The 27,369-nt window shown below is 31.3% G+C and overlaps 2 protein-coding genes across 2 annotated transcripts; both read right to left on the minus strand.

The window, feature by feature from the left end:
• Positions 1–437: 437 nt before the first annotated feature.
• LOC122581675 (stomatal closure-related actin-binding protein 3-like) lies at positions 438–6,244 on the minus strand. Its single transcript, XM_043753925.1, has 13 exons — positions 5,994–6,244; positions 4,602–4,904; positions 4,354–4,482; positions 4,126–4,218; positions 3,736–3,876; positions 3,476–3,544; positions 3,252–3,335; positions 2,782–2,962; positions 2,419–2,535; positions 2,270–2,328; positions 1,777–1,914; positions 1,171–1,320; positions 438–714 (listed from the first exon to the last, which is right to left on the minus strand). Exons 2-13 carry the CDS (start codon positions 4,884–4,886, stop codon positions 667–669), a joined length of 1,494 nt encoding a protein of 497 aa, XP_043609860.1. The 5' UTR covers positions 4,887–4,904; positions 5,994–6,244; the 3' UTR covers positions 438–666.
• A 16,299-nt stretch (positions 6,245–22,543) lies between these two features.
• Positions 22,544–27,364, minus strand: LOC122581672 (violaxanthin de-epoxidase, chloroplastic). Its single transcript, XM_043753919.1, has 6 exons — positions 27,263–27,364; positions 25,861–26,146; positions 25,483–25,649; positions 24,524–24,620; positions 23,713–24,104; positions 22,544–23,196 (listed from the first exon to the last, which is right to left on the minus strand). Exons 2-6 carry the CDS (start codon positions 26,116–26,118, stop codon positions 22,650–22,652), a joined length of 1,461 nt encoding a protein of 486 aa, XP_043609854.1. The 5' UTR covers positions 26,119–26,146; positions 27,263–27,364; the 3' UTR covers positions 22,544–22,649.
• Between the last annotated feature and the right edge of the window lie 5 nt (positions 27,365–27,369).

Raw genomic sequence — 27,369 nt, forward strand, 5'->3', positions numbered from 1 at the left:
CCCCACTCTTTAAAATCCATCCATTTTCACCTTTTTTATGGGACAACTCTTCTTACACCACATGACACATGGCACAAGTCGCCCCTCTCTCCATTTCTTGTCACTCTTCTTAGTCTTAGGCTCTTTAATATTTAAAACCATATATTGTGTGCATATAAGTTGTCTATGAATAAGTCAAAATGTGTCAACATTTTAGTTTAATCAAAAGATTTTTGTGACAGAAACATGCTTCTTTGCAGATGACATCACGATTCTACGTAACATTTTAATACGAGTAATATGTACTTGTATCAACCGGTTCACATTGATGCACATATATTGATGTTCTAAATAAATTCAACCCATGATATCTAATCATTACTGGCACTATAAACAAATACTACGATTTTTCAGACGCAAAACTCGCCAAGAGTCCGTCATTATACTAAAAATGGAAATAAAAAACATACGAACAACTCGGTATAAAAAAATTGTTACAGCCGATGAACAGGCAAACCAAAACTATGCCTATAAAGGATGCACAAATGATCAAATTAGTAGAAAAAAAAAATTAAAAAAATTAAACAAACCCAAAAGAAAAGGAACACACTCAAAATTAGAAGTGAAAAAAAAAAATTTAAATAATCAATCCACTTTGGAAAGCTGGTTATACTTGCATTAGTGAAGTCAGAGAAGATAAAGTGATGCTTGATCATCTGGTCCAGCCAGCTCCACCTGTTATTAAAAGATATCTCCCTATCAGAACACGCATCACCTTTATATGGGAGACGATACGCACACAGCTACTTTTATCCATTCATTATCAAATTTTGCATAATGGTTTTGTACGTATAGTGATGTAAAATCATGAATTGGTGGTGTAAAGATAAGAGTGGTGTGGTATCGTCTCCCTTTATCATAGATAGCAAAACATGCAAATTTAGTCACGGGTCAAATTGAATTCGGACCAAAAAGGTTTTTTTTTTTTTTGGTATTCCACCTTATATCAATAAAACTAATCCAAATTAACCTGTTGACAGAATGGGTTGATATTCCTAGTTTCCTACCATATATTCTTATAATCATTGATTCATCATAGAATAACAGTTTTTATGCATAGACTGAAAGTAAATCTTTTGAACGAGACGTGAATTTCTTGAAATAAGGTTAATAAAGAGAGGAAGTCCATACATTGCAATCAAGAGCGTATCTCCGGGCTAGAACAATGGCTGCATTTCTTTCTCGTTCTGATTCAAACACTAATACAAAAGACTGCCCTTTTCTTGATTGCCAAAACAATGATTTAGCCGCCAGATTCCCGCCACCTCTGAACCCACATAGCTGAGAAAAAGATGTCATAAGAACACTTTCTCCAATAAGAGCTTAAGGTGTTATTTGCGTGGTCCGTTTAATATTTAGCACTTTAATTTTGTCCTATATGGTGCAAGGAAAAACAAAATATGTGACCATGGATTATCCTGCTAGATGTCAAGAGCATTGAGATGGGGACCCACTAAACGACTACCGAAAAATGAAAGTTAAGAATGACAACATTGTTTCCCTATGCATTACTACACAAACGGAAGCAGAACAAAAGAAAAAACAAGTCTAAATTTCAATCCTAAATAACATAAATGCGTTGGATAGAGAATAAGTACAAGCATGCTTGGTCTTAGGGAGTCAAAGTAATTAATTAGCTAAGTATAACACAGTCAGACTGATATGGTGTTAACAGAGTTTTCTTCTTGTAGTTTTGACATTGTAAAATAGCTAGTCTGACTTCAAGTTCAGTATTACCTGCATTGATGTCGAGGAATAAGCATCCCTGGCCTTTGTAATCCATCCTTTCGAAAGCTTCATCCTCATTTTCCCCACACGTAACAAATGCGCAGAATGCGATGAATAATTCCGTCCATTCATCTGGAATATCACCACCTTTAATGAAAAAAACTAGATTCAGATTAATGCTAAAGAAAAATTAAGTAATTTTACTTATGAGATGGCAAACGAAATAACTAAACTTATTAAACTAATGCCACAACAGTCCTTTGTCATTCGTAGAATAATGTGGAATATATCTCTTGGTTATAAAGGATTTATGCTTTTGTTGTCATCGTTAAATAACATTTTGAACAGCCAATAAACAATTTTTATACTTTCCTATATGTTAGTCCATAGCTTAAGTGCTTAACATTTCAGCACTTCATCAAAATGTATTGCCATTATTTTCATAAGACCGAAAGCAAATATACTTCCCAGTCCCTACTAAACTAGTGTCCAGATTGCATACACTGAATTCGGAATTGCTTTTCCTAGAAAGCGTCTCTACGTAACTCTCCAATCCAATAGCTGTAGCAAAAGAGCATCATGAAAACTTTTCTATTAGTCATTAGAGTTTCATTATAATGTAAATCTTAAGAGGGAAGGGTAAGGACAAACCAGGTTGTACAGGACAAGTTGTTGTCACAGTAGATTTTTGGCCATTTGAGATAACATCAACTTGCAGAATCCGTCCAACATCATAGGGCTCCGGAGCATATACTGATTTGTTAGCACCTGATAAGGAATCGGTATAGATGAAGAATCTTAATAGTCAAATAAGACAGAATCAAAATTCCACATACATAACTACATATAGAGAAAAATAATAAGGGAAACCTCATTAACTACCACCCGGCAGGAGTTATATTAGCAAGAAATGAGCACAAAATCCTTTTTGACCAATACAGAATAAATTGACAGAGAACAAGATACATTCAAACTTCAAAGAAATTAGTTGCATGAAGATTATGTAATAAACACCTGAAATAAGCTCCCTTCTGCTACATTGAGATGATAAGCGATACCACTGGATTGAGCATTTTGAGAGCTCCAAGGCGTCTTCCGAGGATGGTTGAAGTCTTAAAATTGATCCCAAACTTCCAGAACCTTCTAATGCGTATAAGCTTAGCTTGTTCTCCTCAGCCCATTTCTTCAGCGTTAGCTGCATTTGGATTATGTTTGAGTAATAAGCGGATGCAATAAATGCAAACAAATTATAATCTATGCAAAATTTTATCTTTTTTTGTACCTATTATTAATCATTGCTTGAGATTAAAAACTTTGGTGTTGGTCCAAAGTTTTCTTTGATTTGTGCTTATATAAGGACATTTTAGGCATCAAATCAGCTGGTTAACGAACTGTGTGCCAAGTCCAACGTTGCATATTTGGAATGGAGATGACTATTCTAACGAAACTAAGTAATGCCTACTTGCATATATTAACTAAAATACCTCTTCCTGAAGCTTTACTGAAAAGGCAGATTTCTCTTGGATTTGTAACCTCAAGGCTCGAAGTTCATGTTCCATGCCCATCACCTAATAAACAATTTTAGAAAATTGGTTAAATTAAACTTAAAATAAATGCAGATCATCAACGTATGAAACCTAGATTTTGAGACGACGTACAATATTATAAAAGAATAAGTTGAGCATGTATCAAAGAAAATAACAAATACCTTGACGGGGTGATGTAGCAACCTAATTCTTCTAGCCTGCTGGATTTCCTCCATCATCTCCTCCATTTCCTTGAAAGCAGTAAAGACAATCATTTCAAGATAAGAACATAAAAAAAATACCCTTAATATCAATCTGTAATATCTAATGAAAACAAAGAGCAACAGATGCGAATGCCATTAATATAAGTTACCAACAAATCTAAATACTTTAACATTAAATGTACATAAATAAATATCTAATCATCGTATAAGAATGTTACCTGCTTTCCCGAGGTTAATGATATCCTTTCTTGCTCATCAAGAGCCTCCCCGATCCTTCGCACCACTGCTTTGGCACTCTCAATTTCTGCACAAGCAAAAGATCTTTCTTGGTTTACCAACTTTTTAGCATCTTCCGAAGCCTGCAAACAGATGCAGAAATCATTTTCTCATACCATGAAGAAATATTACAGCGGCGGAGATAAAATTTCAACATGAAGAGTTCGATCAAAATTTTCTATTAAATAGTTTGAGAGGAAGTTCCTTGCAAATGACACTAACTACATTCTCCTTTATGATCAATATTATAAATTACTGACTAGATAATCATCATAATGAACTAATGACTAGACCAAATCACAAAAAGCTTGATAATCAACAATCAAGATTACCTGTTTGAGAAAATTTGCTAGCTTCTTTACTTCAAACTTCTCTTGTATCAACTCCCCTTCATTTTGAGTCAACTTTACTGCCAATGCTTCCACCTACGACAATGTATCCACCAAAAAAACACATTAGACTAGTCACTGGGAATAAATCATAGCAGTTATGATTTCTTTAACTTAGTTATCATGTTACGAAAAGCTTCTTAATAAAATAGAAATACAAAAGGGGTATACCATAGAGATAGCTTTGACAACATCGTCCTTGTTTCGCCCAGCTAATCGACCTCTTAAGTATTCCAAGGCATCTCTGAGTTTCTTTAAAAGTACATGACCCTCTAACGAAGCCACCTCTCTGAGTTTGGCCTAACAAAAACACAATGCAAACTACATCAACAGTTATAATGATATATGTACCGTCATAATGATCAGCACAAGGTTCTCACCCTATGTTTAAAGTTTAAACCAAATAGTTATAGCCATACCTCATTCGTCAACTTAGCTGCAGCAGACAAATTCTTGTCAAACTTACTGGCCAGGTCACGAACTGAGAGGCGTTTGTGCTGATCAGTTAATTGTTCAGTTTCTTGTGCCACCACCTCTTTCAATGGTGGGCCCTTACTATCCACAGTTGCTTCATCTATAATCTGATTATCAGGTCCTAATTTATACTTGGGAAACTTATTTGATGTGAAACTCACATCTGCTGATACCGACAAAACAGCTTGCATCTCCATATCATCGACAACTTCAGGGCTTACCTTCGTCATTTCTTCCAACTATCCGTTCTACACCATAAAATAAATATGATCACTACACCAAATTATCAAATACGTCAAGGTCTCACTGCTAAACTTTATATCATTATCATAAAATCTTGTTAACTAATACTGAATTGTTTTCGTAAAAGTGAAGAGATAGGTCATTGGTTCGCCCAAACTACCCGACCAGTTTGGAATCTTGAATCCCATGGTCCAAGATGTTGCAAAAATATGTTCTTTAATAAAATTCTTCTACACTAAGAAACACACTCATTGTCTTAAAAACAAAAGGTCCATAATTGGTGGACTTTTGTCAGTCATACTGATACAAGTCTCTCTCTTTTTTTTTTTTTCTTTTTTACACCTCATAAAGTTTTTCAAGCCTGGAATTACTAAAGTAAAAAAAAAAAAAAAAAAACACATTACCATTTAACTATCAGAAATTGTTCTACAACACAAAAGCATTTTTGTAATGATAAAAATCACCAATGTAAACAGCTTTTGACTTTCAGCAGTCAAAATTTGACTTCTTTGTGGAATCTGGACTATGAAGTAGCAAAATTATAGCAAGATAGCAGATCTAATAGTTTTAACAAACTTGTTCAAAATTCTCCAAGAATTTAACAAACTTAATAACTCAAAAAGGAAGAAAACAGAAAAAAAAAAAAAATGTTGAAGAAACCTACAAGCTGAGCAAGAATATTTAAATTAATATTAAAACATGTACTACTTTTTCTAACTGTATTGAAAACAACTTCAGAACTAGCTCACAAATGACATTAAACATCCTTCTTACCAAAAAGTAATAATAATTAAAAATACATATATGCTAAAACATGAATTTAGTTAACATAGCAAAAAAAAATTTACTTTTGTGTTATTTTTCCTTCAATTAGCTGTAAAAATATACTTCATAAACAAAATAATGTCACAATCAAAAGTAGTTTTTTTCAACAACATTGTAACAAACCTCACCAACTGTAATCAAAAAATAAAATATCAAGCTAAACTAACTAAACATAAGATCATGATCATAATTTATCAAATATATATAATATGTATACACTATATATATATATATAGAGAGAGAGAGAGGGAGAGAAAAGTGTTACTTACAGAGAAGAGTAAACAATGTGTGTTTCAGTCACATGACATGATGCTGTGTGTGTGTTTTTGTTGAGAGAGAGAGGAATGATGTGAAGGAGTGATGTTTTGTCTGAGAAGAAGAAGAATCCTAAAAAGAGAGAAGAGGGAGATATATATATATATAATTATATAGATATAGATACAAAGATGATGATGTCTTCTGGTAAACACTGTATGTTTTATGTAATGAATGTTTTGATGTTTCTATATGGTAATGCTGTTTTCTTTGCTTTTGAAAAAGTTAATAAATAAAATAAAAATGAAAAATATTCAATGAACAAAAAAGGTAAAGCTGCCCCTCCTCCTCCTGCTCTTCAAACCACCCCACCACTTGGTCCTACTTTTAACTACGACTACAATTTTTATTTCTATTTTTCAATAGGGTTAAATACTTAAATTGGCTGAACACTCGATTTTAGAATAAAATGCTTTATTGAAGAAAAAATATAAATTTTGAATAAATAATAATTAAATGTACGTTGTATTGTAGAATAACTAAATGAAAATATTATTCTTTTTACAAGCTTCTAAAAATACATTTGTTATAGAATCTTATATCAACATATATATAAAATAGTAAAATTAATATTCGATTTAGAGACAATGTAGATTAGAAAGAATGAAAATATTATTCTTTTTTTTATATAAATTTCTAAAAGTAGTTTTTTTTTACCAAATATAATATCAAATGTAAAATAGTAAAGTTAATAATTTGATTTAGAAACACTTACTTTTTTTATAATCTTTAAATCGTTATTTTTATCTTTAAACCCTTATAAAAATAATATTGTTGTTGACAAGACTTGAAAAAGGATATATGACTTTCAAAACAATCATCTTAAATATTGTTGGTTTGTTAAATTTCTTTTCATTAAGTATATATATAACCTTACTTTTCTTTGGTTATAAATTAAAAACATCCACCTAATATACCTATAATACCCTTAAATAAATAATTTACATTAATAACTTTTACATCTTTCAAACCTTAAATTAAACCGTCAACGCCATTACCGCCACCTGTTTTTATCATCGTTGTCGCATTACGAGGATACCCTTCTAGTAATAATACAAATATATCAATATTTATTTTTATTTTTGATAATCACGGGCATCATACTTGATTTGCGAGCAGACTAATCCCAAGAGCTCACTCGCTTTGCGAACCAATGTTAAAGTAGGTAGGGGTGTTCAAAACTATCCGTATCTGATTCCGTTATCCGCAAAATTCGGATATCCGAAATTTCAAGTATTTGAAGTTCGGATATCCGAAATTTCATATTCGAGTTCGGGTAGTGATTTTTAAAAACTTCAGATATTTTCATATATTTTTTAAAAAAGTTTCAATATTTTATATTTAATATCCAAAAATATCCGAAAAGTTTATAGCCAATATCTGAAAGTATCTGAAAAAATATATGTTTATCTGAAAAGTTTGGATATTTTTCTAAAAAATAATTAAATTTTGTATCATAGAATAACATAATGAAAATATTATTCTTTTTACAAGCTTCTAAAAATACATTTGGTATAACATCTAATATCAACATACATAAAATAGTAAAATTAATATTCAATTTAGAGACAATGTAGATTAGAAAGAATGGAAATATTATTCTTTGTTTTTATATAAATTTCTAAAAATAGCTTTTTTTTATCAAATATAATATCAAATGTAAAATAGTAAAGTTAATAATTTGATTTAGAAACAGTTACTTTTTTATAATCTTTAAATATTTATCTTTATCTTTAAACCTTTATAAAACAAATAACCCTTTTTATCCTTTGAAAAGTCGAAATACTCTCAGATTTATTAAAATGTTAAAAAAAAAATCAATTATTGTTGTTGTGGGCAAAACTTGAACAAGGGATATATGACTTTCAAGTTTCAAAGCAACCATATTATTACTCCACTAACTATTCTTGGTTTGTTAAATTTCCTTTCATTAAATATATAATCTTATTTTTATTTGGTTATAAATTAAAAATCTTCACTTAATACACCTATAATACCCTTAATGTAATTATTTACATTAATAACTTTTACATCCTTTAAACCATAAAATAACTTAATTACCCATTTACATCAATAACTTTTACATTAATAACTACACCGCTACTGTCACCTGCTTTTATCATCGCCGCTACATTGCGCAGGTACTCTTCTAGTAATAATACAAAGATATCAATATTTATTTTTATTTTTGATAATCATGGGGTCATACTTGATTTGCGAGCAGGCTAATCCAAAGAGCTCACTCACTTTGCGAACCAATGTTAAAGTAGGTAGGGGTGTTCAAAACTATCCGTATCCGAAAAAGTCGGATATCATAAATTTCAAATATTTGAGGTTCGGATATCCGAAATTTCGGATTCGAGTTCGGGTAGTTATTTTTAAAAACTTCGGATATTTTCATATATTTTTTTTTTAAAATTTAATATTTTATTTTTTTTAATATCCAAAAATATCCGAAAAGTTTATAGCCAATATCTGAAAATATCTGAAAATATATATATATATATATATATTTTTAAAGTTTGGATATTTCGGATATCCGAAATTTCGGATATGTGTTCAGATATTGAAATCCACTATCCTAAATTTCAGATATCCGAAACTTCCTATATCCGACTTTGAATACCATTAAAAGTAGGTGAGTATTCGTGACAATTAGGATATCTTTTTTTAAGGTGATAAGTGTAACACCCCAAATATTTTAAGGTAAAAAAATTAACCCCTTTTATTAGTTTTGACATTAAATTAATTTCCTAGTATTTTATTTTTGATTATGGGGCTAATTTAGTTGAAACTTTGGCGGATAGCGGGTAATAATACCCACAATTTTCAGTTGGGTTGTGGCAAGCCAGGAAGGTGCCAGCCAACTTCTTTTCTTTGACTCACACTTCCACCTTGTTCTTCAACATTTCTTCCATGCAATTCTTCTAGTTCATTTCAAAATTAAGACAACTCTCTCTCAAGTTCAAGAATAAGAACATCCATAGTAATCATCTTCATCCAGTAATCTTCAATTAAGAATTCAAAAGCTAGGGTTTGTAGGTTGGTGGTGGTGGCCGAAATTTGAAGGAAAAAGGGGAAGAAATTGTGGCTTTAAAACCCTAATCTATTATCTTTTATTTTTGAGGTATTGATTTCCCCTAAATTTAGTTTCCTCTTTCTTTTGAAATTAGGGTTCATGGATGAACCAAATTGGGGATTTTTGCTAGAAAATGAATTATGGTTAATTTCTCCAATTCCTTAGTTAACCTAGTTGTCATTGAGTTATATGATGTGTTTGATTATGAAATTGATAAGTTCATGTGATAAATTGAGTTTGTAAGAAAAGATGAATATTACTAGTTATTGTTATGTGAATAAAAATTGTAGGTTGAACTACCTAATGTCATAGTTAAAGATGAAAGTAACTCAATGACAAATGGGTTGGGTTTTGGGTCTAGAAAGGCTAGTGATTGAGTATGACTAGGTTGAGCTAGTCATAGTTGTGAATGTAAGCTTATGCATTTTTACGATATGATCATAGGTTGAAGATTGCTTGTTCATTTAGCGTTATCATCTTTGTTGCGGAGGAGGTGAGTATATTTGCATACCCTTATATTTACGTTGGGTCAATTACCATGGTAATTGATTTATGAAGCCCATGTGGGGCATTGTTTATGAGGCCTAAGAACCTCCAGGGCCTAAGAATCCCGATAGTTGATGTGATATGAGGCCTAAGAACCTCCGGGGCCTAAGAATCCCGATAGATATGATTGTTATGATTGTTTAGCTTATATGGATCCATCTATGTATTGTTTGTGTGCAAGGTGAATATGTAAATGTGACATGACGATGCCATAGGTTACATGTGAAAGTCCTTGTACTACGCCCTCATTCGTATTCGTAAATGTATGCAAGTATATTCACTAAGCCTTTGCTTATATTTTAGTTGTTTACATTTTTATAGGTAGTTCCGGAAGAAGGAACTAAGTGTATGTTGATAAGCTTGAAGTTGTAGATATCTTTTGAAGAACTTGAAGGTAATTAGGTCATTTTCGGACGAATGACGATCTTTTGGTATAGAAGCTTAGATGTCCCACACCTCTTGGCTCTTGGTACATTTTGGTCTGTTGGTTATGCTTTTGTTGAAATGTGTGTAAAGGATCAAGTGTAGCATCTCAGCACATTGTGTAGTTGCATTTTGGGCGAAAATAACGTCAAAATGGGTAAATGACCCATTGATGGTGTTCATGGGTTGTGAAACTAGTTAATGATGTAAATTTGCTCAAGTTGAGTCTATAATGTTCTTGGTCATCTTTGAAAAGTGTTTTATGAAGTTCATGTTGATTGGTGAAGGTTGCAAGTTTGTTCATGTGTTAAAATGGTTTAGGGTTGCTGATCAGGTGGCTCACTGCGGCGCAGTGGGGGTGGTTTTGCTCACTGCGACGTAGTGGAATTCCACGTAAAGAATTATGCTTCTTCCCACTGCGACGCAGTGGGGGTGTGTCAAACCCACTGCAGCGCAGTGGGGCAACTTCTCTTTCAGGGCCGAGGCTTTCCACTGCGGCGCAGTGGAGAGTGCTCAACCCACTGCGGCGCAGTGGGGTGTAAAAAAAAAATTTTTATGCGTTTTCGGTTTATCGAGTCTAGTCCTTTCAATAAGAGTATATTACCTTCATATAGGCTTTTATTTTACCTTTTTTTCCCCCAAAATACATCTTAGAATGTACAATCTTTAAATATATATAGAAGAGAACATAAATAAAGAAGTTTAGACCATTGGATGAAGTTTAAAATTTAATGATAGCCATTAGATTACAAGCAAGATTCTTAAAAGACTAGGATTTACCAATTGGATCAGAGTCGAAGCTTTGGGGATTACAATGATGATGTCATCTGTTTTTAATTCCTTTTTTTAGATTTAACTTTAAAAAAATGCGTGCTATTAATTTATATGTATAAGAATGATACTTTTTATTTTAGTGTTGTATAAAATTTTTTGACATGTATCTCAGGTTTACTTGATGAATAATATTTGTCAACTTTTTATTTGTTTAAACCTGTATGTTATGCAGGACTGACTAAAACATAATAAAAATATAAAGGAAGTAGAGATAGAATAATTGATATTTACAGCAATATTCATAATTTATGATATAAAAAACTGTTAAATTACGATTGATGCACACAATAAAATTATACTATATAAATATATGATACACGTCAAATATGTTAAAGCATGACTAATGAAACATAGATATTTATAAATCATAAAAATCATTTTTATGATATATTATTTTTTTGAATATAATGTAATAAATAATTTTTTAAAAAATAAAAATAATATAGTAAACAATCTAATTTGAAAAAAAAGATAATTATCATTATCATTGAATTAATAAACAAAAACATAGTATAATGTATATAAACAATCTAATTGATGATTAATATCATACATAACAACATAAATATAGCAATTTAAATGGAAAAATGATAGCTCATTAAAAATACAATGTGACAATAAAAGTACCACAATTGGATACCCATCGACTCACCCCGAACAAGTCATATGATGCCAGTACAATACTTCCATCCTAATCTCCACGTGATATGGGCACCCCAAAGGATCATTATGATTGATGATCTGAGTACAATTGATGATTAATATCATACATGACAACATAAATATAGCAATTTAAATGGAAAAATGACACTTCATTAAAAATACAATGTGACAATAAAACAGAAATTTCCATCTACGAAATCTCTTAGTTATATATAGTGATTTCTATTGTCATTTACTTACAAACTAGCTAATTAACCCGGGTTCAACCAAAGCTTATTAATAAAATTTTAGAATATTAAGTTACGTTGATATCTAAGAACTATGAGATAGTTTAACCATACTCATAATCCCGAAATAATATACCTTATATATTTAATATATATAATTAGCTTATTAACCCGCATAATATGTGGATAATTTAAAAATCTATTATGATAAAACTATTTTGATAATGAAGATTTAAAAAACCATGTATAAAATATTAGAGTTTTCAAAATAAAATAAAAACTTATTTTTTTTTAATAAAAAAAGACATCATAAAGAACAAAAATAAAAATGAAATAAACTTAAAATTGAAAAATGCTTATAATATCATAAGTAAAATAAACAAAAAAAACAAACTTAACTTTTAAAAGAATTTGAAGATGCCAAGTAAGCTATTTTTATAAAATGATGATGCCATAACAATTGTCTTTTATTTAATATACCCAGGCTGATTGATAGTATTAAGACGAAAAGAGACGGTGATGTTATTTTTAGCCATCTAAGAAAAACAAATTAGATAGATACATTTTAAATTACATTGGACTTAGGCTTAAAAAGAAATAAATCATAAATCATTTAAAAAATGATTTAAATTTTAAATAGGATGATGTCATAAATAAAAAAATAAAAAAGAAATAATTGATATAAATAAGCCTAATAATAACAAATAAGCATTATTTAGAGAATAATGATGTAATAAGAATCTTATTTTATTTATATAAGATATTTTATTATTTTAATAAACTAGCTAATAAATCCGGGTTCAACTTGGGAACCCGGGTATTTTAATTAAAATTCTAAAAGAAAAAAAATCTATAAAAAGATATATGTAAATTTTTATTATTGATATATTATAACTCGGTTTAGAGATACTAAATTGACTAACATAATAATTTTTATATATGAGTACCCATTGCATTAACAAAACATATAAAGACATTTCTTTATATTTTATAAAAAATAAATTTTTATGCTTTTAACAAAAAAGTAAAAATTTAAAATAAGCATTTAATGAGCTATTTGTTTTTAAAAATATTGCTAACTAATTATGACATCATAAGCAAAATAAAAAATTTTTGGAAAAAAAATATAGACATGCCACATCATACTTTTTGCTAAAAATAATCCAATAAGACAATCTTCTTTATTATATATAAAGATTAGATATAATTTATCTTAATTTATATAGATTTTATCAGTCGTATTTTTTGATATAATATACAAGATGAAAACGAAGAAACAAAAGTTTTATCATTAGGTGTACAAAAACACAACGTATGGACTCTTTTCTAAATGCCATCTTGATTACATGATTATTTTTCACCATATTTTAATAAACCAATTTACCACTACAATTGTATTCTTAATCAACAGTTATAATACTTATTGTATGCTCATTGGTATTGCTTAAACGGTAATGGGGGAACACGAGCCCCTGTACCACTATGTGAGTTTTTAAAAACAAAATTCTTATTATTATGTAATTTGCTAGAGCTAAAATAATTGAAGATATACTAACTTTTACAAAGTTCTATCTACCAAAGTTTATTAATATAATAGCTTTTTTTCGATCCCATTAATAACATTTATTCATCTATTATCTTATAAGTACTCACAAGTGACAACCGAAAGAAATTCATATTCATCTACCCAAATGTTTATAAATACTCATATCTCCAAAATCGATCATTATGTCTAATTTGTTACTGTACTTTTATACATTTTCTTAAACCAGCAAACTCATTTTTTATAATTCTATATGTTTCTCTTTATCTATTTACTTAATATTCTTCATTTATTGTGTTTATATTGTATTAATATCAATAGTCGTAATAATATATGTAAATTCGCGTATTACGCGGGTAATAATCCAATTATCACATAAAAGTAAGGGTGTTTAACAATCCGATTTATAATATAACCTATGTCCTCGAATCAGTTTTATTTGACATTTCTATAAGGTCAAATCAAAAATCAAATCAACGTAATTAGTTATAAACAAACCAAATCCAATAAGCTGGTTTCGAAGTCAATTTAAGTCAAACCAATTCTTTTACACTCCTTTCAAAATTTCTAGCAATTGAAATTCTAGTGAGATTTTTTTACCAATTAAATTTTAGTGAGAATATAAAAATACAATATATTGTAAACTTCAATATTATTAGATGCTAAAAGTTATTAATATGTATTTGAATTCAAATTTCGACTTGTTTTCATTTGAAAATCAGTAGATTGTAAATCAAATTATAAATCATATTGCAACTTCAATTTTAATCTCAAACGAAAGCAAATTATCAAAAAATCAAATGACTGCGGTTTGATTATATTTTCAATACGTTCAACTTGGATCTGTTACTAAACACCAATACACAAAAGTAGCTGTATAAATGATTTCAAGAGAAATCATATTCTAGAAGTAAAACTTTCCAAGAGAGTTAGGGAAATAAAAAACTAGTTATGTTGAAAGGAATCACATGACTTGGATTGTATGAAGTCTGTCTTGTTATGTCATTGTTGAATAGTAGAGAGACCATGAAGTCTGCCAACAAACTCAGCATAAGGACAAAATTAATTTTCACTCAATTATCTAATTTAGTGGTTGTTTGGATAATTGGTTTCACATTTTCTAAGGTGTTTTTTTTTCTAATGTTCGAATAATCAGAGCTTGTTTGTCTCACTTATCAGCCCTTACGTCTTTCAGGCAGAATGTTATTTGAATTTTCAGGAACCACTGAGGGAGAAAAACCTCCTATAAGAGAAATGAGATACCACTAAGGTTTTATACCAAATTGATCCTAAGTTTTTAATTAGTTTTGGTTTTCCATGTTTAAATGTACAAAACTAAAATAAGATAACAAAAACTACGATGAAAATCTTTAAGTTTGTTAATATCAAAATAGAAAACTTAAATAGTTACCTTTAAAAAAAAAGAAAACTTAAATAGTTGAAGTAAAAGTATTTTTCTAAATAAACCCAATTAATGATACTACTTATACAAAATTTTCACATTCTAAAATTGAAAGAATACGTCTGCCAAATGCCATATCCACGCACGCTTTACAGCTTGGGTCTCCTTTGAACAGCGCAATTATCGAAGATAAATAGATTGACTGCGCGTGGGCTTGTTTATGTGTCAAGTTTGGAGCTTAACCCTTTACTTGTCACGAGTCATGACAAATCATACATTAAAAAATATTACAACTAAATAAATACTTATAAAATACTTTTGTTATTGGAACGAAAACAATTTTTTTTTTTTTTTCTAAAAAGTATACTCTATTAACATTTAGAAATATTTATAATTATCTAGCATGAAATTAACACGATTTACCTTTAAATAACTGATCATCTCAAATATGAGATACTAACTAAGATAATAAATTCTTACCATTGGTAAAGTTAATTGATAAGTGTATCATATTTGAGATTCTAACTAAGAAAATAAATTATTACCATTGGTAAAGTTAATTGATAAGTGTATCATTCTGTTATTTGTGATGAATGTTTAATTTAGATGGTACAATTGTTATTTTATTTTTTTGAAAATCAGAACGGATAAATGGTTAACACCTTTAACTTTGATTAACTAAAATATTTTCATATCCGTTTCCAAACTAGTTTCATAATTATCACAAAATATTTATGTAAAGATTTTCGAATCTTAGAAATCGGTTCTAAACGTCCGACCATTAAGTCTTCTTTTGGTGGGTTCCTTACCATAGCTAAAATATATCTTCATCTGAAAAGAGATTAAATTTGGATATTAAACTTGCTAGCTGGACGTTTAGCATTAATCAAATTTAAATGCAGTCATGCCGAATTTTATTCTCAAAAAGTTGAATATAGCGATGGGGACCGATGCCAAACACTTTATTTCTTTACAGTCCTTCGAGTTCATTCTTATTACAGAAAGTACTATTTATTTAGAAATAAATTATGTGTTCCACCCTACAATGGAGTAAAGTTGGAAGGGTGGGTCTAATATGATATAATGCCCAATTAACAACTTTCGATGTAAAGTTAATATTTGTTTATTATTGGTTGGTGTAGCAAACGGTAGGTAACACTCAACAAAATTTTGTTAACAAATTACTCAACAAATTAAGTGTTTCTAATGATTCCATAAGCCAAATTACATGTGACTATCTCACCTTTTGGTCCCCATAATTTTGGGGTCTTTGTTTGACATAATAGTTGCAAACAAAGTTAATCAACATCTAATATGTTCTTATTCAATTTAGTTAAGACTAAGGAAGCAAGTTAATGAATATATTTTGTTCTCATATAGCATAAAGTAGGCCCCCTTTGCAACTACTTCAACACGGATCTAAATGTCTTATAGTTTTAGTGAAATAGATTGATATAAGTGATGAACAACAACGGAGTTGGTTGGTCAAATATGATGATTGCTAAAACAACGATTATAAGTTTTTTACACGTTGTAACTTATTTTGGGAGATATACATGGATATTGTGCTCGTGCCACATACTATTATTATACTCATGATTAGAATTCTATTACCTAATTAAACACACATACATACGTGTATATGTCATACATGTATTATAAATCTCATTCAACCAAATAATAAGGAATTAGGACAAATAACATTAAGGCCGTCCGAGTTGGATTTAAAAATGCCAATCGATCTTCAATGCATGTTTTTGTAAAGGTGAAAAAGGTGACCAAAAGGTGAAGCCCAAAGATAACACATAACATGGTGGGTCAGGATATTGAAAGCTACTTAAAGTACATAGTGGTGCCAACCGACCCCTTGAGGCCTTGACCGTTGGTTCATATAGGTTAGACTATGGTTCATATAGGTTAGACCCTTAATTGATACTTGGGATTATCGAGCACAATTAATTTTCTTCGACCTGAACTCACGAACTCTAGCTTAGTGAGCCACGACCACGATACATTACGGCTTAGGCTAAAGGCATGCTCGTAATCATAATATATAATTTTGTTGTTATGTGCATTTATGAGTAGCATAGGATGCTAGATTACCAGAGGATGCATAACTGATGATACCGATTATACCAATCATCAATAAATGGATTATTGGTGTTTGGGAGTAAAGACTTGAGACGTTAAGTTATTAAGTTTAAGTGTGAATAAATTGTTTATCGGGCTAGAGATAAGGTTTCTTAGAAATAATCAATTTTCTCTTAAAATAGACTTGTATATATGAAAAGTTAATGTTATTGAACCTAAATATATCGTTAAAAAAAACTCGCATGCATGTCAAATATGTACCTTAAGGCGCACATAAGGTGCAATTGATATACAAAGTAACAAAACATTTCATTTTACAAAAGTTAAGCATTACATATTTCAAGAAGAATGTTGATAACATTCATTTTACGAATAATATTATTTGATTAACAATTTCATTGTATGAGTCTTTTTAGGTCATACTAAATAACCCATCCGGGAAATGATTAATTTTCCTAACAAAATTAGCCTAAAAATCCTTTTAATTATTGGATTATGACATGTGGAAAAATCAGGAGGCAAGATTAGGAAAGAGAATTAGTGGATGCCACATGTCTTCCTCTTAGAATGTTAGGAGAATTTTTAAGCTATTTTGTTAGGAGGATTAGTCATTTTCCAACCCATAATGTACATCAATCAAGCTATCCCCCTACTCACATTTATATTCAATTTAATAAGATTATAGTATTATCTTGAATTGTACGTGTACAGTTATTTGATAAAAAGAATTTGTGGATGTTAGTAACTTGATTAAAAACTTGTGAGAATGCTTGAAAAAGTAGGTCATGTTTACAACTAGCTTTTAGGCAGACGTCAAAATACAAGTGATGTGTGTTTCCCATTAGGGGGCTTTACCATGGTCCTAGTTGGGGTAGAACTATAGCAAAAAAACATATTCAACTCAATTATCCTTTTTGCTTGCTATTGAGAATTCTAGATATTCTTACACTATTTAGATAGATCACTTCTCACTTCTAGCTATTTGTGTTAGTAATTAACTTAGGTATGTGTTGTTTCCTTAATACAGTAATTCATTGTACTGGCGATTGTTTGTATACTATGAGGAGACCATTTTGGTTTTTACCTATAATTTTTGGGTCCTAACTTTTTAGAAGTGACAAGCCTCTAGAGTTTTTTCTTGAATTTATGTTCAAGTTGGTCGGATTCTAACAGGTTCTAATAAGATCAAATGTTAAAAAAAAAACTAAAGTGCATACTTCTTTTTAAATAGATCACTAACTTCGCCAAAATTTACCAAAAACAAGAGTGTAAAGGCTTTCATCATCTCGAAAACTAGATTTTAACTGACGATTTTTTGATAACAACCAATAAGTCATGTGTACAATTTACAATGACAGGTAAAATATTGTCAGGGGGCTTGTATTTGAGGAACGATCATTTGTTGTTCAAAAGTCACACGAGGGTCAACGGTTTCTTGGTTGATTTTTATATCAATGTATAAAGTGTATTAATATTAATAATGTGGGATCAGTGTGTATCAAGAAAACTTCGTTATCAAAATTTAAAGTGTGTTGTGACACTTGTGAGAGAGATACAAGTGCTACTATATATTTTTTCCTACAAGGATGTCCGGAAATCATTACTACTACTGTTCAATCAAGTATAAAGTGGGATGGCTATCATTATTCATGTGAGTGCATGAAAATTTTATATTATTTGACTTAGATTCCGAAAAATGTATAATATCTTTTAGACTTAAGAGATGTAAAATATATTGTTAATTAATTTTTATGTCCGAGCGTTGCTCCGAGAAATATATTGATACGTAAAACTTACGGCTCATGGTCATTAAGGAACCAAAAAATCTACTATTCTTAGAAACTAAAGAAGAGAAAATAGGTTTGTGTCAAATATAATAAATTAAAACTTGTTCGCCAAAAATTAGAGAACTCAAAAATCTAGATAACATGAGTCTGTCCCAAAAATAAAAAACACAAAAGTTTTGTGGCGAAAGTACGAAAACAATAAAGTTCCCTTAAACTAAAGATGAGAAAATAAGTTTGTGTCAAAAATAGAAAACGTACAAGTTGTGTGACTGAAAATTCCAAAAAATCTAGATAAAATAAGTTTGTGTTAAAAATTAAACATGTAAAAGTTTGATGAAGTGAAGAAAAGAAAATAATTTTTTGTCAGAAATAGAAAGTAAAAATTATGTGACAAAAATTAGAAAATCTAAAAAGTTAGATAAACAAAGTTTGTGTCAAAAATAAAAGTTATAAAAGTTTGGTGGCAAATTTATAAAACAAATGAAGTCCTCTATAGATAAGGGGACTTCAAATGTAATATATATAATATAATGATGGAAGATTTTCATATATAGCTACTCCTGAAAGTTTTGAGAATGACGCTTTAAACAAATAAAATCATGTTTAAGCTTTTAATAAAAGAAACTGTTAATCAAAAGTGTTGTTTTAGTTGCTTGTAACCAGACATTTTAACAAGACTTTATTCTAATATTTATTTAAACCAATTATTTTACAATTAAATGACCAAACTAATTAATCATATTTAGAATTTGACCAGTAAAAATGAAAATAATAAGTGACTAAGTTGATAGTAGGGATGAGCAAAAAATTGAAACCGAACCGGTACCGGTACCGATGGGGATTTGGTAGCGGTATCGGTTCTTGATTTGGGACGATTTGATTCGGTTCGGTACCGGTTTGGTACGGGAAAACCGAAAATGAATACCGATTTCTTTAGGCTTCATTAGAATGAGTTGTTGGAATAAACATGATTCGATTCGAGTGATAAAACATCTCTAATCGTCTTGTGGAATCTGTAAGAGCATAAAGCATAATTACTATTGATTTCGAGTTCCCATAATAAGATGATTGAGTAATAATGGGATGATAAATTCGGCTGTAACATGATGCACAAATTTAATGAGGAAGACACACGAATTTAGGAGGGATTAGGGTGTGTTTATGTGATTCTCCATTAACCTAATTTAGGGTTAATGACTCTCTATTTATAATGAAAGTATTTACACATTCAACCACTCTGGTGTTTAATGTGTGTAATATTAGTCCTCATAATTCCAATCATCTAATGAGAAACCCTATACTACGTCTTTAAGAGTAAATACACCCATTATATATTTACGAGACATAGGGATTTCAGTTATTGTTAATTATCATATCAAGAATGACACATGATAAGTGACAGTCACACTAACGTGGTTTCGACATGAGTAAAAAACTACTAAAAGTAAAGACGTAGGCTCTGTATGGTATTTATATACTAGATACTACATGGATGCAATAATACTATCATTAGTACAATCATCTTTGTTACTGTTACGATTCACAAATTATACTACATCAGTTTCTTTTCTAAACTAACATATCCACATTAGATGAATGTAGTCATCTACTCTAGCTCGTCTGTATGTTCGAAAACTGATGTCTATTTTTTTTAGCAACTAATAGGTAATATATGTGTTTTTTTCCATGTTCATTTGTTTATGATGTGATTTTGAGCATAAGATACGATCACAAAAGTTTTTTTACTTGATTAAACTTAAAAATGGACTTGAAGTATTAATGTTCGGTATCCAATCGGTATTTCTCGAAAAACCGATACCGGTACCAGTACCGGTACCGACTAAAATTTTCGGTACGGTATTTGGTTTTTGTGTTTGCCCATATTCGATATCGATACTAACCAGTTCGGTACGGTTCCAGTACCGATCTCATCCTTAGTTGATAGTCTTGAAGTCTACTGACGGCTAATGTGTTGTGATATGTCTACAACTCCAAAAGTTGATATGTATATTGACAAGATGTTGTTCCTTAGAGAATAATCAAGTCGAAGGTATATCAAAATCAAGAATTATCACCTATTAATTTTTTTTTGAATTGAAATAGATTTTACAAGAAGCAACATTAAGAAAAAAAAAGGGTAAATGGGTGGTAACCCTCTGATCCCATGTACCGAATAGGTATCCTGAATCACTACCGCATAGAATACAGCTCGTTGACTCCCCAAAAAAATAAGTGGGAGGAAATCTGCTTAGCAAAGATTCGAACTCGTGTTTTTTAGTTGCCTAGAATTCTTTGTTAGAGGGCAGTATCACTAGGTTTCACCCCATTGATCATAAGAAACAACACTAAGATGATGTGAAATCATTAAAAGTAGAAATAAGATTAATAAGTGGGGTGAAGCATTGCCAGTCCCCCATCTAGGCGATTCTCATCTCTTATTTAATATGCAAGCAATGTGAAATCATAAAGTCAGAAATTTGACTACAAATAATGCTTACAACTCAAAAAATACAACCAAGAAATTTCAGCTATTTAATAAACGTTGTTCTACTATTATCATAAGTACATTTAATATCATAATTACATTTAATCTGATGTATAAGTTTTTTTTTTTTTGGGAATAGCTAATTTTATTAAAGACATAAAAAGCCCAATACAAACACCCAAAGAAATGTACACGCCGTAAAACCTATATTTACAAGAAAGAAAAGTTAATCCAATTTGCCCAGGTCAAGGAAATCTTCTTTAAAGGAAGCCAAGAGATTGAATCCCATCGAAAACCCCAACACCAGACCACGCCATCCCTTGAAAGAGCAATTCGTTACGTGCTTTCCAAATAGCCCAACAAGAGAGCAGTACCACAGCATGTAATGAACCTTGCAAATATTGGACCAAATCCCATAACCCCTTGAGCATGTAACACTACCAAGATGCCCATCAGAGTGTATTGCCATTATTACTTTTCTCCATACTTTGACTCTTCGCTCTTGAAACGCCAAAGAGACTGATATTAGCATCAAACAAGGAATCTAAACCGAGCCCCACTTTATCAACTGGTGCCACCACCCGATCCCATGAGACCCAATGAATACATCGACGGTCCTCCATCCCACCCCTAAGAAATCTTTTCCGTATGAACTCAAGCTTGTTGATTACTTGAAAAGGAGCCCGAAATAATGACATATAGTAGAGAGGCATACTATTCAGAACAGACTATATTTGAATAGTAACAAAAACATTTGATTATAGTACAATGTATATATTTTCAGAAAACAACACTTGCTAAACTTAGAAACATACTACATAGGAAATAATTTCATATTAAATACCAAGTTTGTGATAAATTTATTAAGTGTTTATAGCTTAAACATCATAACAACAAAATTATGAGTTTTTTTGCTAAAAACTTGATAATAATTCAGATTTCAAGGTACTTGACCTCTGAAATGATACCCTTTAATGTTAAAAGTCATCTATCAGATACCATACATTTTATCGTATTGTATCCGCACGTTGAAGCAGACACAATTTTCAGGAATTCTGATTTCATGATTACCTGTGGGTTATTTTAGAATTGAGGTACATTGATGATAGACCATGAATAATGGGTTGTCATTTCAAGGCAAAAACCTATATTCACATATCCAAAATAAGTTGCTTTTCAACAAAAGGTTGTATTCTTTATTAGATAGTATAGAAGTATAGACAACCAAATTTAGTTCAAAGGTTACCATCATTATAGAAAGAAATGAAGATTGGAGTCTAACTTTCAACTCATATATAAGCTAGCAAAACTGTTTAGTCATGGTACAATAATGACTTGTTTCCATACAACGAAAATTGTATATTGCTCTGTGTATGAACTGCAGACCCCTCTTTAAACCGATCAACATTTCACAACACGCTCAATGCAGGTTCAAAAAATAACTTTTAATTTTCTTGGCTTCAATTTTCTTATATACATAAGTTTATATAATTGAGCATTGTCTTTAACTCTTAAATCAAATGTCGAAAATTATCTTAGTTTCCTAATGGGTAGCGCACCTCCAAACAGCTTTTCAACTTCGGTGGCTTCCATTTGAAGTGAATCCAAGATTTCCTTTTCTTCTTTAGTTAGTTCCCTAATGAAATTTTGTTCATCTTGTTGCAATTCTTTGAACCCCTCGAGTAACCGTTGGAACAAGGTCAATTCTGTGTCTCTAACCTTCACCACCTCTTTCTCGACCTCCTCTTCTATCTCTTCGGCTTCTTTTATAATAAACTTCTCACCCTCTTCGGCTTCTTTTATGATAAACTTCTCACCCACTTCGGCTGTCTTTTCTAGTCTCTCCACAAGAGGCGGTTCAGGCCCACAAGTGTTATCAGTCCTTATGAAAGTGTCAAAGTTGCGCCCTACGGATTGAGCTGCCTCCTGCAGCCGTGGAACAATGGATTCTGGCAATGTTGCACTTCTTGTGTATATCACTGCTCCACCATATCCATCCCATGCATCGTTTCTCCCACGGTAATATACAAATATATAGTCGTCTGGTTTGTTGTCTATTTGGGAAGACAAAATGTACCTGCACATGTATTTTCAGGTCATATTGACTCATTTCGTGTTCATAGACACATGACTCTTTTAGCCTGTTCAAGAGAATAAATAATGTATTGGACGTTCTGTTGTATTCCAAAAAAAAGTCTCTTCTGAAAGGCAGATATCAATAGACGTTCACACAGATTTGCAATTTGTCCACGACAGGACTACAACCCACAACTTGCCAGTTGATGTGTCACCTCGAATATCACTAGAGCAGACTTACATAGTCCCTTTGGTGTACTAGGAAAGAGTTAATGTAACATATGGGCTAATTATGATAAAGGTGTTTGGCAATTGCTTACGTTGTAATAAAACCATAATGAAGTTTACAAAACTTTGTATATGGTTGCTATAAGTTGTAAATTTAATATCGATGTTCCTTTTAAAAAAAAAATTCGTTGATTATTTGACTTTTATACTATTAAAATATCAAAATCATAAAAACATAATGCTTAATATATAGAGTGTACAGAAACAGGAATGGATCAAGACTAGTTACCAGTCATCTTGGTAGTGAAGAAACTCATTGTCATGATTATAAAGAACTCCAGGAAGGTTTGGATCTTGCACAAATGTTTGCACAGCAGATCGAGTAAAGAATCCGCCATCGGGAGTTTTTATACGCCACGTCAGATTCCCTACAAGTTTATCAGATTCTGTATGGAATTCATGCAGTTGACAATCAAAGGCATCAAATGTAGGATTTAGACCACTTGTTATGTACCACTTCCCGCTAAAATCTTTCATGTTGAAGCTTTTGACCAGTGCAGCAGGATCAGGGACTGGAAATTCACCCACATCAGACTTACGTGGCACACATTTCTTTCGTGAAACTGCACACTCATTGAACTGATCCACAACACTGTTTGCAAACAAGTCACCACATTTTATCTGTGAAGGATAAGTTCATGAATCTATTAGATGCAAGATTTTCCAAGCATGAAACAAGAGGTGGCAAGATGAGAGGATTGGGGGCGTAGCGGGTTGGGTAGCATATCATAACGGATTCGGGTTTAAACTGTTCATCTGTTAGTAAAAAAACAATATGGGCCCGGTCAGGCCCATAAACATTCTCTTTGAGTTATAAATAGTTCATGCATTAACTCTGATATAAGTATCTAAATCCAAAATTTAGAATGTTTGGATCTTGCATAAATTAAAAATAGACTTTGGGTGATTTTTGACCTTTCAATTTGATCCTTTTGACCCCGTTGGAGATTAAAAAAAATACCACAAACTGACTCGTTCACAAGTAAAACGTGTCAAAATTGCCACCTCTCATAAAAAACAAAGGATTGGTGAAAACTTACCTGGCATTCAGTCTCATCAGGTCTGTTGTTGCATGTTTGGAGACAGGCAACATTTGCTGCACAAGATGGGTTTGCTATACATTTTGCTAGTTCAATTCTGTAGGAGCACAGAATATGTCATTTGTTAACTTACTTCAATTCAATTGCATATTTAGAACTATCAGGTAAACGGATACCCATAGCAGAGGAGTGTATATATGAATATTTTATTACAGAACAAGGATGTGTTCAATTGAGGCCCAACTTCTTTTGCTTTCATTAAGTGATACCATCTGGTATGGAAGAAGTGATCAACCTATGAGGGACTTTGGATGTGGATTTTGAAAGTGATATTAAGACTTAACTAGTTAGAATGAGATAACCAAATTAAAGCCAGGGATAGGTACGTAATTTTACAATAATCATAGTGATTAGTTCTCTTATAGTAGTTAAAACCTGCTTGTAGCCTTCTGCAAATTATTTTTTCGATCCCTAAATGATCAGGAAATCAGGGTCATAAGCATTTTCATCCAAACACGTAAAGCTTGTTAATGCAGTTTAAAGTTGTAATAATGAACTTAAACGCAAATCCTACTAGCAAAAAACTGTAAAAGTACATCCACATACCTTAGGAACAAAGTATCTAAAAATCTGGATAAATCTTAATTACAGCCGAAAATTGATTCATGTATTTCTTCAGATCGATACACACACACACACACGCATATATCTAAAAGGAGGTTTCGTAATGTACAAATTATACAGGTTTTCCCTTGGTACCAAATAAAAAAATCAACACTAGAAGTTTCAAATTTTCATTAAACCTATTCCCTTGGTACTTTAATGTAAACATAGAACCTAAAACCTTCCATTTCTTGAAAAATTGTTTCATCGTGAATTTATGTTTCCGGTTCATTTTTATGTATGGTTGTGTGATTGTCGGTAAACAAAATTCCATAAAGGACAGGGGTTTGAATTACCTGCATTCTTTGAGTAAGCATGTACAAGTTTTAAGAGCATCAACAGCATCAACCCTGGGAATGACAACAAATGTGCAAACCAATACAATAGCCAGTTGAACGAATTGCCTCCATTGCCTTTGAAAAATCAAAGTTGCACCCCTTCTAACATCAAATCTTACTGTTTCCTTCAAAAACAAAAAAGAAAGATGTCAAAGTTCAAGCAAGAAGTAAAAAGAAAACACTTATGGGTGTTTGGCAATTAATCAGCTTATGATTATGTTATTATAAGGGCATTAAACAATCAGTGTTACACAAATGGAAATTTAATTGTTCATTTGTAATGAAATCGATGTTTGAAAAAGTGAAGAAACAACGACGACTTAAACAAGAGTTTACCTCAAAACTTGCATTGATCCTATATATTGGAGATTTCTCTTTACAATGTGATAATGGAGTTGAATATCTAGAGTCCAGCTTATAAGATTTAAACCACCGGAAGTATTTGTAATATCCATGGTTAGATCGAATTTTCATCATAACTATACTCACGGGAGCTAGTCCACTCCTGTGAAACCTTTCATTACATGGTGATTTGGCATACAAACTGATGGTTTCCTCTTTGCAGAGAAATACCGTGTGTAGAGAAAGAGCCATTGTTAATACGATGCCTTCCAAGCCCAACCTGAAAATCATCTTGTACAAGTTAGAAATCACATTCTGATAGTTCAAAACTTTTTTGAGTTTATTACCGTTACAAAACATCAGGTTCAAAACTTTTTTGAGGTTATTACCATTACGGAACATCAGGTGAACACCAAATGTGGATAACAATTTAGAAATTCGTTCACTTTGTTAGGAAATGTTGTAGACACCAGACACAAGAATATGGCATATTACAAGCAGCAAGATGGGCAGGTCTCACGGGTAGGGTAATGGTCCATTCGGGTTGAAACGGGTCATTTTAATTGATGGTTTGGTGACTAAAACATAATGTTGTTCTATTAATGCAATAATTTGAAAAGGGTACTTATTATCTCTATTTGAATAATCCTCAAGGTCCATCAAACATCTTAAAAGTACGACTTTTACGATCAAATGAACAACTTTGCACCTTCAAAATGGTGAAAAGTATTAACATTTTGAATTTCTTACTAATTATATTCAAACATTTCTTTAAGGGAGCAGGCCACTACTTCAAATTTTTTGCACAAAATCTCATATCACAACCTTCATACTCATTAAACAAGAAAACGCATGAAGCCACGATTAAGAAAATCCCTAAATCCACTATTTTCACTTCACATTGCTAAAAAGTCAGGAAATCTAACAAGATTTATCCATCACGAAAAACATAGAACAAGGATGATTATATCGAACCTTTTCGTTTAGGAACCAAACTATCACCAAGGTGGTCTAGTGGTCATATGTAGTCCTAATCTCCTAAAAGGTCTAGTTGTCTAATGACCTCCTCATAAACGGTCTCGATTACGAATATACTCGGCGTGGCCAAGGAAACGGTAAATGCTCACACGAATACCAGGTTAGACAGCAAACATTCCCAGCTAACCAGAACAAAAAATCATCTATGTTTGTTAAGGAACATGAACCAGGCCCAGTTCAAGATTCTTGCGTTAACTTCATATTAAAAAACCTAAATACACATGCTTTTCAAAACACAAAAAAACTAAATGCACAATTAACAATAAGTCCCATGAAGCAAAACAATCAACATACTATCTAAACTCACAATTCTAGAAACTTAACAATCAAGAGAAACATATTATAATAAAGGGTGTACCTTTTTAAAATAAGACAGCGTAGATTAATTGAGACTTAAAGACAGCCTCTTGTATAATATCTTTCTTGTTATAGCACTTTATGAGTTTCAAACATTTTAGGATATAA

The sequence above is a fragment of the Erigeron canadensis genome, chromosome 9 (assembly GCF_010389155.1).
Source record: "Erigeron canadensis isolate Cc75 chromosome 9, C_canadensis_v1, whole genome shotgun sequence".
Classification (NCBI taxonomy): Eukaryota; Viridiplantae; Streptophyta; class Magnoliopsida; order Asterales; family Asteraceae; genus Erigeron; species Erigeron canadensis.

Bases quoted from the DNA above. Each gene is read 5' to 3' on its own strand.
- LOC122581675 (XM_043753925.1), bottom strand. From the start codon at position 4,886: ATGACGAAGGTAAGCCCTGAAGTTGTCGATGATATGGAGATGCAAGCT. The intron at 3,545-3,735 runs GTAACATTCTTA...ACTGCTTTCAAG, and splicing joins CATTAACCTCGGGAAAGCAG to GAAATGGAGGAGATGATGGA. The intron at 1,915-2,269 runs GTATGCAATCTG...TTTTCATTAAAG, and splicing joins AAAGCAATTCCGAATTCAGT to GTGGTGATATTCCAGATGAA.
- LOC122581672 (XM_043753919.1), bottom strand. From the start codon at position 26,118: ATGGCTCTTTCTCTACACACGGTATTTCTCTGCAAAGAGGAAACCATC. The intron at 24,105-24,523 runs GTAAGTTTTCAC...TATCCTTCACAG, and splicing joins CTGATGAGACTGAATGCCAG to ATAAAATGTGGTGACTTGTT. The intron at 23,197-23,712 runs GTAACTAGTCTT...ATACATGTGCAG, and splicing joins CTTCACTACCAAGATGACTG to GTACATTTTGTCTTCCCAAA.